This window comes from Lampetra planeri, chromosome 64 (genome assembly GCF_965212315.1).
Source record: "Lampetra planeri chromosome 64, kcLamPlan1.2.h2, whole genome shotgun sequence".
Taxonomy (NCBI): Eukaryota; Metazoa; Chordata; class Hyperoartia; order Petromyzontiformes; family Petromyzontidae; genus Lampetra; species Lampetra planeri.
In genome coordinates, this window is record NC_136170.1 from 2,770,147 (window position 1) to 2,790,045 (window position 19,899).

The 19,899-nt window shown below is 49.4% G+C and overlaps 1 protein-coding gene across 1 annotated transcript; it reads right to left on the reverse strand.

The window, feature by feature from the left end:
* Nucleotides 1-1,671: 1,671 nt before the first annotated feature.
* On the reverse strand, nucleotides 1,672-19,540 carry LOC144737104 (phosphatidylcholine:ceramide cholinephosphotransferase 1-like). The gene is given in 10 exon segments (XM_078619779.1): nucleotides 1,672-4,533; nucleotides 7,017-7,183; nucleotides 8,747-8,900; nucleotides 10,219-10,336; nucleotides 11,330-11,463; nucleotides 13,368-13,568; nucleotides 13,570-13,629; nucleotides 13,631-13,676; nucleotides 15,725-15,789; nucleotides 18,856-19,540. Coding segments are annotated over 9 exon segments (1,104 nt in total). The 5' UTR covers nucleotides 15,784-15,789; nucleotides 18,856-19,540; the 3' UTR covers nucleotides 1,672-4,368.
* Nucleotides 19,541-19,899: the final 359 nt, after the last annotated feature.

Below are 19,899 nucleotides of genomic sequence, written 5' to 3' on the forward strand. Positions count from 1 at the left end.
ATGGGAGCCTTTAACATTGAAGTCTATGGGAGCCTTTAACATTGAAGTCTATGGGAGCGTTTAACATTGAAGTCTATGGGAGCGTTTAACATTGAAGTCTATGGGAGACTTTAACATTGAAGTCTATGGGAGCCTTTAACATTGAAGTCTATGGGAGACTTTAACATTGAAGTCTATGGGAGACTTTAACATTGAAGTCTATGGGAGACTTTAACATTGAAGTCTATGGGAAGATATAACATTGAAGTCTATGGGAGTCTTTAACATTGAAGTCTATAAAAATTGTATTCAAAACATGACAGCTTCTTCCACGCTTGATCTATACTTGATCGATGCACGAAAACGAACATGGATCAAGTATGGATCAATATGTATCAAGCGTAGCTAAATGTTGTGGCTTTGCTCTGCAACACACAACCTGAGTGCTGTACTAGTAACGAATTCGCACGTTCTGTTTATGTAACAAACCTTACTAAATTGGCTGTTAGGCGGTGGTGGGTTTGACAACACGTTTATATATTTACGCGATCTAACCAAAAAAAACCCTGTATTATGGATGATATTGGTCGCGAAAGCCTACGTGTTCAACTGGTTTGGAAAAAGTCAGTGGTAAGGGAAGTCCACTCGCCTCCATAACAACAACCGACATTCGCCACTAAGTGGCGGTGACGTCCACACGACGCTTGTGCCAGGCCATGTGCACCTTGAGGCCACGTGAAGTGTCGAACGCCCGCTGGCAGGAGGTCACGGGGCAGACCCAGGTGCCACGGGTCGACTGACTGAGATGACCGAGATGACTCGCTGATGCACCACCTGTGCCCCCTACTGTGCCAACTTGCTGTGCTTTATCCACCCAGCGCTCCGCTCGTTGTTGTGAGCGTCGCTCCTCCGCCCTCCGTTGTTGTTGGAGGGCGACTGCCTCCAACTGCCCAGTAGCGTCCTCAGAGGCCGATCTTGACACCGCTGGTACCAGTCAACGGCAAGTCCACTCAGCTCCACGTCCTCCTGTACCACATCACTCCATCTCTTCTCTAGCCCGTGCCGCGCCCGTTTAGCCCCCTCGATCCGGCTGAACAGCTGTTTGGGCATGCGGTGGTTGGGTATGTGGGCTATATGACCCAGCCAATGCAGCCCAACATACTGCCCAGATATGGAACACATTCCTGCGGAGGGAGCTGGTAGGAATATTGGGTTGCTCGGTCAATGGCTAGAGTCAACGGCGGCGTGGTGTATTCCGCAAATATGGCCGACTGTGAGGGTGGGCACAAGCCGGCGTGAGTAGGTGAAACGTTGAGTTTTATAAGGGCACCACGGGGTGACCAGCCCCTCCCCACCCAGCCCCACCCCTCCCACCCCCCACCTAGCCCCACCCAGCCCCCTCCCCACCCTCCCCACCCAGCCCCACCCTCCCCCTCCCCACCCAGCCCCACCCTCAACCCAGCCCCTTCCCACCCTCCCCACCCAGCCCCTCCCCACCCTCCCCACCCAGCCCCTCCCTCCCCACCCAGCCCCTCCCTGCACGACGGACGGACGGACACAATAATCCCCTGTGGGCTGGTGTAACCAGGAGGTTCCTACCAGTAAAATTCTCCACAACTGCCCCATCGCTCAACCACCACCATCACCACCACAACCACGCACGCACGCGTCATGCGCACACACACACTCCGCTGACGATACCACTTTTATTAAACATCATCACCACCATCACCGCTATTATCACGTAGTATAAACAGGTTCTAAAATGTAATAACGGTATCAGGACAGCGTTTCTAAGAGCGAGTTGGGGAGAGACACAAACTACTTGCTCCACTGCAATGGGCACATTGTAAACTTCGTGGCCGACCGCTACAATAAACGTAACAAACGTGGGCCTCGTCACATTCAACGTCTTCACCGTCTCCACACTAAAAATGAGACTATCTTTTTCGATTTAAAGCTTTCGTGACTGCAGGGATTCATCTTCTTGGTTCTTTCGGTAAAGTCACGTAGAAGGGAAACAATAAAAATAATAAAATAAAACATAATAAAATAATTCTCACGACGTTTCGGCCACAACGCATATCAAGAGGAATTTAGCATATTTGTGCCCATAAATATGCAAAATTCCTCTTGATATGCAAATTATTTTGTCAGGGCGCCCTCCCCCCCCCCTTCCAACCCAGCTTAAATATACGCTCCAAGCATGGTGCTGTTTCATTCAGACGCTGTCTCCCCGACAGACCTGGTCTTAACCTGAGGACGGCTGCTTACGTTGTGGCCGAAACGTCGTGAGAATTATTTTATTATGTTTTATTTTATTATTTTGATTGTTTCCATGCTACGTGACTTTACCGAAAGAACCAAGAAAAATGAGACTATCACCAGCAACGCGAGGGGGGGGGGGGTTAGTGTTGCAGTGAGGGCAAGAGCCAACGACATGACAAAATACAGGTTATTATGACTGCATTACGACTGCAGGTATTGTGGTCAATGCAAACATGACTCCTTCTAAAAAAAGGTGTCAGTTTTGTTGCCAGATAAAAGGGTAAAAAAACTATTATCACATTTTTTACTGGCAAATGAGGTTCCAATGGTGCAAATGCTTACCCCGAGCTCTCATACTCTGATGGTGCTTTGTCTTTGAGTTGTGCGCCTTTTGGCGTCATCTGGTCCAACACCATGTGAGACTAGGCTCTAAGGAAAGCTGTCTTGGGTGTGGACCAATCAACTTCAAGGACAGTGCATACATTATCAGAGTTGTGTTTTTTGTTTGCATTATGACCGCAGGTATTGTGGTCTATGCAAACATGACTCCTTGTAAAAAAAGGTGTCAGTTTTGTTGCCAGATAAAAGGATAAAAAAAACAATTATCAAAATACAGGTTGTTAATGGGTGGGATCGCGTAATTATATAAATGTGTCGTGAAAGCCCGCCACCACCCGACACAGCCAAATTACGAAGGTTTGTCACAAGATTCAGTAAATTTTGGGGCTTTGCTCTCAAACACACGACCGCCACGAACGTGACGGGATTAACGACACAACATTTATATATTTAAGCGATCGAACCCAAAAAAACCCTCTTATTATGGATGACATTCGTCGCGAAAGCCACCCCCGTGTTAAACTGGTATGGCAAAAGTCAGTGGTTGGGCGAGAGTTGTGATAGTGCTACACTGATAGGGCAAGTCATGTTCAGGCTAATGTCATGGTGAGCGGTAGGCCTATTGTTCACGTTCGGGGCAGCATTAGGGTTTAGCCACAATCATCATCTTTATCCTGGAGGAATCTGATGAGCTACGAAGCTCTTTCTTCACAGATGTCCAGATGTCTAAAGATGTCCGCCCACAGCACTGACGTACACGAAGGTCATCTTAGTAAAGTGACGTAGAATGGAAATAATAAAATAATAAAACATAATAAAATAATTCTCACGACGTTTCGGCCACAACGCAAGCAGCCGTCCTCAGGTGGAGAGCAGGTCTGTCGAGAAGACAGAGTCAGACGCTGTCTTTCCGACAGACCTGCTCTCCACCTGAGGACGGCTGCTTGCGTTTTGGCCGAAACGTCGTGAGAATTATTTTATTATGTTTTATTTTTATTACTTTATTATTTCCATTCTACGTGATGACTTTACCGAAAGAACCAAGAAGATGAATCCCTGCAGTCACGAAAGCTTTCAATCGAAAGTCATCTCAGTGTCCGTGTGAGCCCATCCCAGCCCAGCCCAGCCCAGCCCAGGTGCCTCACGTCACGTGCCGCCACTCAAACTCTCTTCGCCGGGCTGAACCGGGGCCAGGGCTTGTGACGCGCGATTTCAGCCCGGACGCGGCGAGGACACGGGGGTCACCGGATCTCCAACGGCTTCTGCAGCCGAAGGACTAACCGTGTCTCCTCCACGCGTCTCTCACCCCCGCGTCTCCCTTGCTGCCCGCTTCTTCCAACTCCGCGTCTCTCCGTCCTCACGCCATCTCCACGGCTTCTGCAGTGGAGGGACTAACCCGTGTCTCCTCCACGCGTCTCTCACCCCCTTGTCCACTTCTTCCAACTCCGTGTGTCTCCGTCCTCATGCCATCTCCACGGCTGCTGCAGCCGAAGGACCCCCACCGTGTCTCCTCCACGCGTCTCTCACCCCCTTGTCCACTTCTTCCATCACCGCGTGTCTCCGTCCTCACGCCATCTCCACGGCTTCCGCAGCCGAAGGACCCCCCCCCGTGTGTCTCCTCCACACGTCTCCCTTGCTGCCCGCTTCTTCCAACTCCGCGTCTCTCCGTCCTCACGCCGTGTCCACGGCTGCTGCAGCTGAAGGGACCCCCCCCCCCGTGTCTCCTCCGCGCGTCTCTCACCCCCTTCCCCGCTTCTTCCAACTCCGCGTGTTTCTCCGTCCTCACGCCGTGTCCACGCGCGAGTACCTCTCGTCCCTCCCGGCGCTCAGCATGGGCAGGGAGAAGCGCAGGGGGACGGTGGTGGAGACGTTGCCCTCCAGCACGAGGAAGATGCGGAACCACCACAGCTTCCTGAACCAGTTCCCAGATTCCTGGGACTTGAGATCCTGAGACAAAGCGGGGGGGGGGGGGGGGTGGGGTTAATTGCGGTGTGAACGGGTGAAAGTGCGAGTGTGTGAGCGGCTACGTGTGTTTGTGTCTGTGTGTGTATTGATTGTGTCTATGTGTGTATTGATTGTGTCTATGTGTGTATTGATTGTGTCTATGTGTGTATTGATTGTGTCCATGTGTGTATTGTTTGTGTCTGTGTGTATTGTTTGTGTCTATGTGTGTATTGATTGTGTCTATGTGTGTATTGATTGTGTCTATGTGTGTATTGTTTGTGTCGATGTGTGTATTGATTGTGTCTATGTGTGTATTGATTGTGTCTATGTGTGTATTGGTTGTGTCTATGTGTGTATTGGTTGTGTCTATGTGTGTATTGTTTGTGTCGATGTGTGTATTGATTGTGTCTATGTGTGTATTGTTTGTGTCGATGTGTGTATTGATTGTGTCGATGTGTGTATTGATTGTGTCGATGTGTGTATTGATTGTGTCTATGTGTGTATTGTTTGTGTCTATGTGTGTATTGATTGTGTCTATGTGTGTATTGATTGTGTCTATGTGTGTATTGATTGAGCGGTGGCGAAGTGGTTAGCGCTACGCTGCGCTACGAACCCGGCGACCAGAGTTCGATTCCCGCAATTATCTGAACCGGTCCTGGGCCACGCCTAGGTCGACTCAGCCTCAAATGAGTACCTGGTGCGGGGTGCCAACATTGCCTCCGCAACGATGAGAAGCGAGGAATGGTGGTGGTGGTGGTTGTGGTGGTGGTGGTTGTGGTGGTGGTGATTGTGGTGGTTGTGGCTTATGCCCCGATCAAAGATGAACATTAGTGGAGGGAATGCAGGCAAGGCTGCTGAGTCATCCTATTAGGTGACTTTAATGCCTGAGAGGGTCATGATGCAGGCACATTGGGCTGGAGTAATTTGCAGGCATGGGGCAGACCAACTCAATAATGCCACAAGGCTGTTCGACTTCTCTGCAGCCCATGGGTTCTTGTAATCACCAACACATGATAATTGTTTTTTTACATACATTATCAGAGTTATGTTTTTTGTTTGCATTATGACTGCAGGTATTGTGGTCTATGCAAACATGACTCCTCGTAAAAAAGGTGTCAGTTTTTGTACCAGTTTAAAGGGTAAAAACCTATTACTATATTTTGCCACTGGTAAAGGAGGTCTCAGAGTAAATGCTTACCCCGAGCTCTCAATACTCTGATAGTGCGCTGTCTTTGAGTTGTGCGCCTTATGGCGTCATCTGGTCCAACACGAATGGAGACAAGGCTCTAGGAAAAGCTGTCTCGGGTGTGGACCAATTAACTTCAAGGACAGTGCATATCATTATCATTATCAGAGTTGTTTCTTTTTTATTTGCATTTTGACTGCTTGTGTTGTGGTTATTGCAAACATGATGCCTTGTATAAAGGTGTCAGTTTTTGTACCAGTTTAAAGGGTAAAAACCTACTACTATTACTAGGAGTAAGTTCTTACTACAGTGATTTTTGACTGTAACGGTTCCCCCTGAAGACGGAAGCTTGTGTTGCCTCCGAAAAGTCGTCATTTAATTGAGTTGTTTTCATTTATTTTATTTTTTACCTACGTGACTTTACCGAAAAAAACAAAGAGTGAGAATCTAATCATCGCTTGCAGCTGGGGTTGTCATCGTCCCCCCACCTCCTCCGGATAAAGAGGAGAAATGGGGTGAGGTCCAGGATTGTGACTCATGCAGCTGACGGGTGGTGGATGTGTATGCGAGTGAATGGTTGAGTGAGTGTTTGAATAAACAGTTGACCGGGTATATGAATGAATGGTTGAGTGAGTATATGAATGGTTGAGTGGGTATGTGAATGTTTGAGTTTATGAATGGTTGAATGAGTTTATGAATGGTTGAGTTTATGAATGGTTAAATGATTATATGAATGGTTGAGTGAGTTTATGAATGTTTGAGTTTATGAATGTTTGAGTGGGTATATGAATGGTTGAGTGAGTTTATGAATGCTTGAGTTTATGAATGGTTGAGTGATTATATGAATGGTTGAATGGTTGAGCGAGTATATGAATGGTTGAGTGAGTTTATGAATGGTTGGATTTATGAATGTTTGAGTGGGTATATGAATGGTTGAGTGAGTTTATGAATGGTTGGGTTTATGAATGTTTGAGTGGGTATATGAATGGTTGAGTGGGTACATAAATGCTCGAGTGAGTTTATGAATGGTTGAGTAGATATATGAATGGTTGAGTGATTATATGAATGGTTGAGTGGGTATATGAATAGTTGAGTGAGAATATTAATGGTTGAGTGAGTTTATGAATGGTTGAGTTTATTAATGTTTGAGTGGGTATATGAATGGTTGAGTGAGTTTATGAATGGTTGAGTTCATGAATGGTTGAGTGAGTTTATGAATGCTCGAGTGGGTACATAAATGCTCGAGTGGGTATTCGAACGAACATTTCCGCGTGAGCGACTGCGTGAGCGCGCGACTCACTGCCGTGGTGGCCATGCCGTGGTAGGTGTAGTGGAGGCGCGTGGTCACGTAGTACGCCGCCAACACGTCGATGCTGTAGTGGTCATGGGCAGCCAGGATGGCCGCGACGCCGCTCGCCGCCAGGAGGAAGCAGAGGACCCGGTACCAGAGCCAGCGGCGCGGGGAATCTGCGGGTCCACACGCCAGAGGTCGCAACCGGGTACCCGATAGCCGTACCCTACCCGATGCCCGGGTACCCGTACCCGGCCGGGTCACGGGTAGCCGTTTGCGACCCTGGTGCGGCCGGGTACGAGTAGGCCGTGAGTCACTGGTGAGTCACCGTTTGTCACTCATTTCCCAACGTCTTGTCTCTTCTCACAATTCAAGTTCCTAGAATCAACCCACCCGCGCCTGCAACATGGCTTCATCCCAGAGGTCGCAATCGGGTACCCGATACCCGTACCTTACCCGTACCCGGCCGGGTACGGGTAAGGTACGGGTAGCCGTTTGCGACCCTGGTGCGGCCGGGTACGGGTAAGGAATCAAAACCCGTTTGCGACCTCTGCCACACTCTCACTCGCTCATGGACACGCTCACTTACTCGTAGACACAAAGGCAGCCCCACCGTATGGCATCAACAGACTGTTGGGGCAAGTGCTGTTAGCGAGCAGGGCCTATGAATAGTGTAGTGTATAGTGTAGTGTATAGTAGTGTATAGTGTAGTGTATAGTGTAGTGTATAGTAGTGTATAGTGTAGTGTATAGTGTAGTGTATAGTAGTGTATAGTGTAGTGTATAGTAGTGTATAGTAGTGTATAGTGTAGTGTATAGTGTAGTGTATAAGTGTAGTGTATAGTGTAGTGTATAGTGTAGTGTATAAGTGTAGTGTATAGTAGTGTATAGTGTAGTGTATAGTAGTGTATAGTGTAGTGTATAAGTGTAGTGTATAGTGTAGTGTATAGTGTAGTGCAGCCTATGAAGGCCGGAATTGTACGCAAAGGTTGGGGTTGTTGGATGGCTAGCATGACCCCCGAACGCCTTGAGGCTGAGTCGACCTAGGGGAGGCCCGGGACCGGTTCAGATAATCGTCACTGACGGTGTAGTTGGCCGTGTCGGGTGGTGACGGGTTTTGACGACACAACATTTCAACATTTACGCGCTCTAACCCCAAAAAAAACTCGATTAAGTCTGGTGGGGGAGAGGTCTTGTGATGTAAGCGTGACTGAGCGAGTGTTGAGTGAGAATATGAATGGTTGTTCGGCTGGATCGAGGGGGATAAACGGGCGCGGCACGGGCTAGAGAAGAGATGGAGTGATGTGGTACAGGAGGACGTGGAGCTGAGTGGACTTGCCGATGACTGGTACCAGCGGTGTCAAGATCGGCCTCAGTGGAGGAGGCTCGTGAAGGACGCTACTGGGCAGTTGGAGGCAGTCGCCCTCCAACAACAACGGAGGGCGGAGGAGCGACGCTCACAACAACGAGCGGAGCGCCGGGTGGCTAAAGCACAGCAAGTTGGTACAGTAGGGGGCACAGGTGGTGCATCAGCCAGTCATCTCGGTCATCTCGGTCAGTCGACCCGTGGCACCTGCTGGGTCTGCCCCGTGACCTCCTGCCAGCGGGCGTTCGACACTTCACGTGGTAGCCTCAAGGTGCACTTGGCCTGGCATAAGCGTCGTGGTGACGTCACCGCCACTTAGTGGCGAATGGCGGTTGTTGTTGTTGTTGTTGTGTGTGTGTCTCGGAGTGACTCACACTCCTGGGCGAAGAGGCAGGTGAGCGTCAGCACCACGGTGTGACCGCTGTAGAGGTAGTCGCCGCACAGCGTGTGCGAGCCCGTCAGGCTGAGTCCACCGCCCGCAATCAGCTTCATCACTCTCCTCAGCTGCAGCTCCACGTCGCCCAGGACCTTGCAGAGCGAGGGTTGGCGTGTCACTCAATCACCCAGCTACTCAGTCAGTCACTCACTCACTCACCCACTCACTCAGCCACCCGCTCACCCAGCCACTTAGTCGCTCATTCACCCAGCCACGCAGTCACTCACTCACCCAGTCGCTCACTCACTCAGCCACTCACTCACCCACTCACTCACTCAACCACTCACTCACTCAACCACTCACTCACTCAGCCACTCAGTCACTCACTCACCCACTCAGTTACTCACTCAGCCACTCAGTCACTCACTCACTCAGTCACTCACTCACTCAGCCACTCAGTCAATCACTCAACCACTCAGTCACTCACTCACTCACTCAGCCACGCAGTCACTCACTCACTCAGTGGCTGAGTCATTCACTCACTCAGCCACTCAGTCACTCACTTACCCACTCAGTCACTCACTCAGTCACTCACTCACCCACTCAGTCACTCACCCAGCACTCAGTCACTCAACCACTCACTCACCCACTCACTCACTCACTCAGCCACACAGTCACTCAACCACTCAGCCACTCAGTCACTCACTCACTAAACCACTCACTCAGCCACTCAGTCACTCACTCAGTCGCTCACTCACCCGCTCACCCAGCCACTCAGTCAGTCACTCACCCAGTCGCTCACTCACTCAGCCACTCACCCGCCCACCCACTCAGTCACTCACTCACCCACTCACTCACTCAGCCACTCACTCACTCACTCAGCCACTCACTCAGTCACTCACTCAGTCACTCACTCAGCCACTCAGTCACTCACTCACTCACTCAGCCACTCACTCACTCAGTCGCTCACTCACCCGCTCACCCAGCCACTCAGTCACTCACTCACCCAGTCGCTCAGTCACTCACTCACTCAGCCACTCACCCAGCCACTCACTCACCCACTCACTCACTCACCCAACCACTCAGTCACTCACTCACCCAGTCGCTCAGTCACTCACTCAGCCACTCACCCAGCCACTCAGTCACTCACTCACCCACTCAGTCACTCACTCACTCACTCACTCACCCACTCACTCACTCACTCACCCAACCACTCAGTCACTCACTCACCCAGTCGCTCAGTCACTCACTCAGCCACTCACCCAGCCACTCAGTCACTCACTCACCCACTCAGTCACTCACTCACTCACTCACTCACTCACCCACTCACTCACTCACTCACCCAACCACTCACTCACCCGCTCACCCAGCCACTCAGTCACTCACTCACTCACCCACTCACTTAGCCACTCACTCACTCAGTAACTCACTCACTCACTCACCCACTCACTCACTCAGCCACTCAGTCACCTTGGGGCTACAGTGGAAGTGGCTGCCAGGCACAGGCAGGGTGGTGATGTACATGGTGATGCAGCGGTACAGGTAGAGGGTGCCGATGATGAAGAAATAGCGGCGCCCGATAATAGACCTCAAGCACACGCGGAGACGCAACAAAGACAAAGATCCCCCGTATAGCCTCACCGCACTGCCGGGGCAAGTGCTGTCAGCAAGCAGCACCTATGAAGGCCGGCACGGCACACGAGGGGGTGGGTGGCCAGCACCACGCCCGGCCGCCTTTGTCTCCCCAGTGGCGATGTTTACTGCACACCGCACCGCTCCAGGTACTCATTTGAGGCTGAGTCGACCTAGGGGAGGCCCATGACTGCCTTGACAGGGAATCGAACTCGGGTCTCTGCTGGGTTGGTAGAGCGGTGCTAACCACTACTCTACCGCTCCCCACACAGAAACACACACACACACAGGCATTTATCAGTGATATAGTGTATAGTGTAGTGTATAGTGTAGTGTGTAGTGTATAGTGTAGTGTAGTGTATAGTATATAGTGTAGTGTATAGTGTATAGTCTATAGTGTAGTGTATAGTGTAGTGTATAGTGCAGTGTATAGTGTATAGTGCAGTGTATAGTGTAGTGTGTAGTGTAGTGTATAGTGTAGTGTATAGTGTAGTGTATAGTGTAGTGTATAGTTTAGTGTATAGTATATAGTGTAGTGTATAGTGTAGTGTATAGTGTAGTGTATAGTGTAGTGTATAGTGTAGTGTGTAGTATAGTGTAGTGTATAGTGTATAGTAGCGTATAGTGTAGTGTATAATAGTGTAGTGTATCGTATAGTGTAGTCTATAGTCTAGTGTATAGTGTAGTATATAGTGTAGTCTATAGTGTAGTCTATAGTGTAGTGTATAGTAGTGTAGTGTATAGTAGTGTAGTGTATAGTAGTGTAGTGTATAGTGTAGTGTGTAGTGTATAGTAGTGTATAGTGTATTGTATAGTAGTGTAGTATATAGTGTAGTCTATAGTGTAGTCTATAGTGTAGTGTATAGTAGTGTAGTGTATAGTGTAGTATATAGTGTAGTGTATAGCGTAGTGTATAGTGTAGAGAGTGCACCTTGTGTGCGAGCTGTACCTGTGGGTGAGACAGGCCCACTGCGTGAACCACATGGACACGAGGATGACGCCGTTGATCTCGCACACGGAGAAGGCCCACTCCACTCGGGCGACGCGGTCAAAGAAGACGTCGGGCAGGGGAGGTGACACCTTCTAAGGGAGATATTTCATTCTAGATTTGAAGCTTTCGTGACTGCAAGTATTCATATTCTGAGGCTCTTTCGGTAAAGTCACGTAGCATCGGTTTTATTTTATTATTCATTTCTGTTTTTTTTTAGTAAGAGTTTCATTTTTATCACATTGGTAGTTTAAATTAAATATGAAAAAAAAAAAAATCCTAAAAAGTGGAAAATTTTTGAAAACATTTTTCACGAAAATAAATTGTCACGCACAACGAGTCTGTGTGCAAAATGTCAGCTCGATTGGATCACGGGAAGTGGGTTAAAAAACGACCGAAAGATTTGCACGGTCGTAAGCGCGCAAGCGCGCAAGCAAGTAAACTTAATATAAAGGATTTAATAAAATAAAAATCACGTTTCGGAAGCAAGACGGAAGCTTGTGTTGCCTCCGAAACGTCGTGATTTTTATTTTATTTTTTATTAATTTAAATTTTTTACCTACGTGACTTTACCGAAAGAACCTAATAGGAGATATTTCAGTTTATTATTGCAACTTGAGTCACTACCTATGAGATCTTCACTCAAAACTGCTCTGTAATGTATGACTTACTGCTAGTAGCTCAGCTTATAGGAGAGTATATTTAGTATACTGATGATACTATGTAGTTTATACTTTAGTTTTTTTACGTGGTGGTTTAGTAACTGCAGCTACATACTATTAACATTCCTTCCCTTTGTTAATGCTACCCCCTATCCCCTCCCTTTGATGCTGCTAATCCTGCACAATGTACGGGCATAATATGACTTTGAAACCCCCCGCCCACCTCCTACGCATTTCCCATAAACATGCTAAATTCCTCTTGATATGCAAATTATTTTGTCAAGGCGCCCTTCTTCCCCCTCCAACCCAGCTTAAATATACGCTCCAAGCTTGGTGGTGTTTCATTCTTCACCTGAGGACGGCTGCTTGCGTTGTGGCCGAAACGTCGTGAGAATTATTTTTACTAAGTTTTATTTTTGTTATTTTATTACTTCCCTTCTACGTGACTTTACCGAAAGAACCAAGAAGATGCTCTAGAGGAGTTGTACACCCCTAGCTGCCAGTGCTATTCAGTGGCCTAAAATAAAATGTTTCGCTCCGGATGATCGCTGCAAAGTATGTCCTGTGTTTTGATTTAGTGTGCCGATCTTAAAGGTGCATTGAAAAATTATAATACTCCGATTGATGCTCTCCCTGCTGTTGTGGAGTGACTCATGCAGCCAGCTATGGCTGCAGGGTTTTGGTAGTACATGTTGTTTGTGCCATTTATTGTGCAAAATTCCGTCACAGTTCCTATGATCACTGTTACATCGCTTTCGTGGCTTTATATTGGTGATTTCGAAAAGTTGGTTTAGCCATGTTTGTTTGTTGTAGTACAGAGTTAGACTGATGGCCTTAATCTAAGTTGTCTTGTGGTTGTTGTTGTTGTTTGACTTGCATCCCACTGGGATTTTTGCACACAGCGTTGGTGTACGGTGCCTTTTCTGCAATATTTTGCTGTCTTTTCTTTGATTTTCTGTTTGCACTCAGTCACATATTCACTTTAAGATGTTTTTTTGTTCATGTCTTTGTTTTTTGTTTGTTGCGGTTGCACCCGATTCAAGAGCCGAATGGCTCACAGGGCTACACCTAAATAAATTAACTTGAACTTGAGTTTGTTTTCAAGTGCCCTGCCATCGTGTTAGAGGCTGTATCTGCATCGTGATTACCACGAGTGTGAGTGCGTGCGGTGCCAGGCTAGGTACACGCCACACCATGCCCGTCACACACGAGTGTGAGTGCGTGAGTGTGAGTGCGTGCGGTGCCAGGCTAGGTGCACGCCACACCATGCCCGTCACACACGAGTGCGAGCGCGTGAGTGTGAGTGCGTGCGGTGCCAGGCTAGGTGCACGCCGCACCATGTCCGGCACGCGCTCGTGCACCACTGCTATCGCCACGCTGGTGGCCACCAGCGCGCAGACCGCGTAGACAAACGCGCCGGCCGTCTTTCCCCACTCGGGGGGCGGTAGTGGGGCGGTAGTGGGGCCCCCCGTTCCGGCCGTCCCCGTTCCGGCCGCGGGGGGGGGCAGGGGGGGCCCCCCGGGGGCCGGGGGGGGCGGAGAGGGGGGGGGGCCCCCCGGGAGCGCCGTGGTGGTGGGGGGGGGGCCGTGTGGGGGGGGGAGGAGGGCGGCAGCAGCGGCGTCGTGACGTCCACGCAGACGTGGGCACTGCGCGGGGAGAGCGGCAACGTCGTCGTCATCATCATCATCATCAGCAGCAGCATCATCAGCAGCAGCATCATCATCATCAGCAGTAGCAGCAGCATCATCAGCAGCAGCATCATCATCAGCAGTAGCAGCAGCATCATCATCAGCAGTAGCAGCAGCATCATCATCATCAGCAGCATCATCATCATCATCAGCAGCAGCAGCAGCAGCAGCAGCAGCAGCAGCAGCAGCATCATCATCAGCAGTAGCATCATCATCATCAGCAGTAGCAGCAGCATCATCAGCAGCAGCATCATCATCAGCAGTAGCAGCAGCATCATCATCATCATCAGCAGCATCATCATCATCATCAGCAGCAGCAGCAGCAGCAGCATCATCATCATCAGCAGTAGCAGCAGCATCATCGAGTGTCATCATCACCGGCATCATCAGCAGCAGCATCATCATCATCAGCAGCAGCATCATCAGCAGCAGCATCATCAGCAGCAGCATCATCATCAGCAGTAGTAGCAGCATCATCATCATCATCATCAGCAGCAGCATCATCATCAGCAGTAGCAGCAGCATCATCAGCAGCAGCATCATCATCAGCAGTAGTAGCAGCATCATCATCATCATCATCAGCAGCAGCAGCAGCATCATCATCATCATCAGCAGCAGCATCATCATCAGCAGTAGCAGCAGCATCATCGAGTGTCATCATCACCGGCATCATCAGCAGCAGCATCATCATCAGCAGCAGCATCATCAGCAGCAGCATCAGCAGCAGCATCATCATCATCATCAGCAGTAGCAGCAGCATCATCATCATCAGCAGCAGCAGCATCATCATCATCATCAGCAGCATCATCATCAGCAGTAGCAGCAGCATCATCGAGTGTCATCATCACCGGCATCATCAGCATCATCATCAGCAGCAGCATCATCAGCAGCAGCATCATCATCAGCAGTAGCAGCAGCATCATCAGCAGCAGCATCATCATCATCAGCAGTAGCAGCAGCATCATCATCATCATCAGCAGCAGCAGCATCATCATCATCATCATCAGCAGCATCATCATCATCAGCAGTAGCAGCAGCATCATCGAGTGTCATCATCACCGGCATCATCATCAGCAGTAGCAGCAGCATCATCATCAGCAGCATCATCATCATCAGCAGTAGCAGCAGTAGCAGCAGCAGCAGCATCATCATCAGCAGCAGCAGCATCATCATCATGATCATCAGCAGCAGCAGCATCATCATCATCAGCAATATCATAATAAGCAGCAGCGGCATTATCCTCATCATCATCCGAATCATCATTATCAGAGAGTCTGTCTCTGTGTGAGTCTGTGTTAGTCTCTATGTGAGTCTGTGGGTCTGTGCGAGTCTCTGTGCGAGTCTGTGGGTCTGTGCGAGTCTGTGTGTTTGTGTGAGTCTGTGGGTCTGTGTGAGTCTGTGGGTCTGTGTGAGTCTGTGGGTCTGTGTGAGTCTGTGGGTCTGTGTGAGTCTCTGTGCGAGTCTCTGTGTGAGTCTGTGGGTCTGTGTGAGTCTCTGTGCGAGTCTGTGGGTCTGTGCGAGTCTCTGTGTGAGTCTGTGGGTCTGTGCGAGTCTCTGTGTGAGTCTCTGTGTGAGTCTCTGTGTCTGTGTGCGAGCCTCTGTGTGAGTCTGTGAGTCTGTGTCTCTGTGTGAGTCTCTGTGTGAGTCTCTGTGTGAGTCTGTGGGTCTGTGTGTCTGTGTGCGAGTCTCTGTGTGAGTCTGTGGGTCTGTGTGAGTCTGTGTGCGAGTCTCTGTGTGAGTCTCTGTGTGAGTCTGTGAGTCTCTGTGTGAGTCTGTGTGTCTGTGTGATTCTCTGTGTGAGTCTGTGAGTCTCTGTGCGAGTCTGTGAGTCTGTGGGTCTGTGAGTCTCTGTGTGAGTCTCTGTGCGAGTCTGTGGGTCTGTGTGGGTCTCTGTGCGAGTCTGTGGATCTGTGTGAGTCTCTGTGTGAGTCTGAGTCTCTGTGTGAGTCTGTGAGTCTGTGGGTCTGTGAGTCTCTGTGTGAGTCTCTGTGCGAGTCTGGCCTCACCTCCTCATGACAATATCCCCTCTGCCTCCTCCTTTCATCCCATTGTGGTGCCCGTCCATGGTGACCTGCAAAGCGATGACCACACTCACTCACTTACACACTCACTCACTCGTACATTCACTCAAACAACAATAACCGCAAGTGGCGGTGATGTCACCAACGCACTTGCGCCAGGCTAGGTGCACTGTGAGACCACGTGAAGTGTGGAAGACTTCCTGCTGGCATGACGTCATGGAACAGACAAGGTGCCATGGTTCTAGATTTGAAGCTTTCGTGACTGCAAGGATTCATATTCTTAGGTTTTTTCGGTAAAGTCACGTAGGTAAAAAATTAAAATTAATAAAAAGTAAAATAAAAATAAAATAAAAATCACGACGTTTTGGAGGCAACACAAGCTTCCGTATTCTTAGGTTTTTTCGGTAAAGTCACGTAGGTACAAAATTAAAATTAATAAAAGTGAAATAAAATAAAAATCACGACGTTTCGGAGGCAACACAAGCTTCCGTCTTCAGGTGGAACCGTCACAGCCCGACAGCTGTATCAAGTAAATGAGAGATTGCAGGAGCTACCACTCCGTATATATAATGGTTGAGGGGGGGGGGAAGGGCCAGGAATGGCACACGTTTTATTATAATGGTAAGGTGCGGCTTGAGACTATGAATAGACTGCATAACAAAAGACTGAGCCTTTATTATGGAGAGGTTCGGTTTGTGACTACGCCATGGGTTGACTGAGATGACCGGCAGATGCACCACCCGTGCCGCTACTGTTCCAACTGGCTGCGTTTTATCCGACAGGCTCTGGTGAGCGTCGCTCCTCTGCCCTCTACTTTTGTTGGAGGGAACCTGCCTCCAATTGCCCAGTAGCGTCCGTCACGACATTTATCCTGTCATCGGCAAGTACGCTCAGCTCTACATCTTCCTAAACCGCATTGGCCCATTCCTTCTCAAGCCCGTGCCGTGCCCACTTTAACCCCTTTGATCCGGCCAAACAGAAGCTGCTTGGGCATGCGGTGGCTGGGCATGCGGCCTATATGGCCCAGCCTGCCGGAGGAGCTCACCGATGGCAATGCGTCCGGATCTTTCAGGGATTTGTGAACTCCTCGCAAAAATCCATCCTGGCCAAACCCAGGATGGATCGTAGGCGGGCCAGCCTGATGTTCCTTCGGGAGGGGTACACGTTTCAAAAGCACAGAAGGGATGGCATGACTGTGGCCTAAAATATTCGGAGCTTGGTGTGGAGCGATAGACATGGCAGCTTGGACACAGCATAATGCAGCTGACAAACACATTGTCCCGCGGAGGGAGCTGGTAGGAACGTTGGGTTGCTCGGTCAATGGCCTGCAGGGTCAACGGCGGCGTGGTGTATTCCGCAAATATGCCCGACTGTGAGGGCGGGCACAAGCCGGCGTGAGTAGGTTAAACGTTGAGTTTTATAAGGGCACCACGGGGTGACCAGGGCATCCTTCCAATCCTGCGGAGCCTGTCCTGTGGTCCAGTGGTAATGATGTCATGTAGGGCAGTCTGCAGACAAACACCACCCTCCTCCCTCGGCAGTTCGCTTTGTGAGATTATCTCTGCCCAACGAAGCTTTCCTTCCCCAGCAGATGGGCACCTCAGCCAGCCACTCACTTCTTCCAAACTTTGAAGCACTCACGCACTCATTCGTACACTCACGCACTCATTCACGCACTCATTCACGCACTCATTCACGCACTCATTCACGCACTCATTCACGCACTCCTTCACGCACTCATTCACGCACTCATTCACGCACTCATTCACGCACTCATTCACGCACTCATTCACGCACTCCTTCACGCACTCATTCACGCACTCATTCACGCACTCATTCACGCACTCATTCACGCACTCATTCACGCACTCATTCACGCACTCATTCACGCACTCATTCATACACTCAACAACAACCGCCATTCGCCACTAAGTGGCGGTGACGTCACCACGACGCTTGTGCCAGGCCAAGTGCACCTTGAGGCCACGTGAAGTGTCGAACGCTGGCAGGAGGTCACGGTCTCACACCCAGCCACTCACTCACCCACTCTCTCATTCACACACGCACATCAACCACCCTCTCACACTCACGCACCCACTCACTCACCCACCCACTCACTCACCCACTCACTCACCCACTCACCCACCCACTCACTCACCCACTCACTCACCCACCCACTCACTCACCCACCCACTCACCCACCTACTCACGCACCCACTCACCCACCCACTCACTCACCCACCCACTCACTCACCCACCCACTCACCCACCTACTCACGCACCCACTCACCCACCCAATCTCTCTCACTCACACGTATCTTTCTCGACACGACCACAGCCGTCAAAGCCTTATCAGTGCCCCCATACCTCATTACAGACCAATTCTAGACCCTACTGGTGACCCTGTGACGCTTACAAATCTCAACGTCCATACTACAAAGTCACAACACACAAAGTCACATCAACTCTCACCACTACACTCACCACTAGTACACTCACCACTAGTACACTCACCACTAGTACACTCACCACCACTACACTCACCACTAGTACACTCACCACCACTACACTCACCACTAGTACACTCACCACTAGTACACTCACCACTACTACACTCACCACTAGTACACTCACCACTACTACACTCACCACTAGTACACTCACCACTAGTACACTCACCACTAGTACACTCACCACTAATACACTCACCACTACTACACTCACCACTACTACACTCACCACTAGTACACTCACCACTAGTACACTCACCACTACACTCACCACCACTACACTCACCACTACACACCTGTCAAACCCTTACCACTACACTCACCACCACTACACTCACCACCACTACACTCACCACTACACTCACCACTACTACACTCACCACTACACTCACCACTACACTCACCACCACTACACTCACCACCACAACACTCACCACCACTACACTCACCACTACCACACTCACCACTACACTCACCACTAGTACACTCACCACTACAAACCTGTCAAACCCTTACCACTACACTCACCACCACTACACTCACCACTACACTCACCACTACCACACTCACCACTACACACCTGTCAACCCCTTATCAGTGCCCTACCTTATCACAGACCACTTCAGACCCTACTGGTGACCCCGTGGCACCTTACAAATCTCAACGTCCATCCTGCAAAGTCCCATCACAAGGGGAGAAACACAAACACACAAATAGACTCAATTTCCCTGTACAAGAATGCCTCGCATACCTATGCCGTCTACGGATTACAATTGCGTTGACATATCCACACTACGTTTTCTAATCACTTGCGCTTATACGGACTACATATTCTACACGCACCCCTTGGCAATGCTTATCCAGACTACACATTTCGATCGTGCGCTTGTGAAAACTACGTATTTTTAAATATTCATATTTTAAACCGTTCACGTAATTATCCGCCCACCGCGTTGTAACCGCGTATATCAATCACAATTTATCGTCCACTCTGCCTCCTCAAATCAATGCAACAAAATATTGTAAATAATTAAAAGCGCTAATCGGTGTTGCGAATTGAAATTCGCGCTCCCGCTGGGGCTCAAGACGCCACGGCCCCGGGGGGCGAGTGGGGGGGGAGTGGGGCAGGAAATCTAGACAAGACCGAGGCTTGGGCCTAACCCCCTCGGTCTCGCCGGGGCCCGATCGATGAGCCAGGAGAACGCCGCTGGAGCGACGGTCAAAGCGGCGAGGTGATAAGATGTGCAAAGAGTTGCGGAGGCTAAAGAGACAAAGAAAGATAAATAAAATCCGAGGTTAATCGCTTACCCCCCCCCCAATCCCGACAGACGGGCTGTAGGAGAATCGATTCCAGTAGTCGGTGGAATTTAAAGCCGTTAATCGCGAATCGATTCTCTCGAATTGGCCTGCAATCCGGTTTTATATTCTAGATTTGAAGTGATCGTGACTGCAGTGATTCATATTCTTTGGTTGTTTCGGTAAAGTCACGTTGGTGAAAAAATAAAATAAAAATTAAAAATAAAAAAATAGATTTTTTTTCGGTATTTAAAACTCAAATTTTATTCTTTTATTTAATTATAAATTTTTCACCTACGTAGGTGAAAAAATAAAATGAAAATAAAACATTAAAAATATTATTTTTTCTCCTAC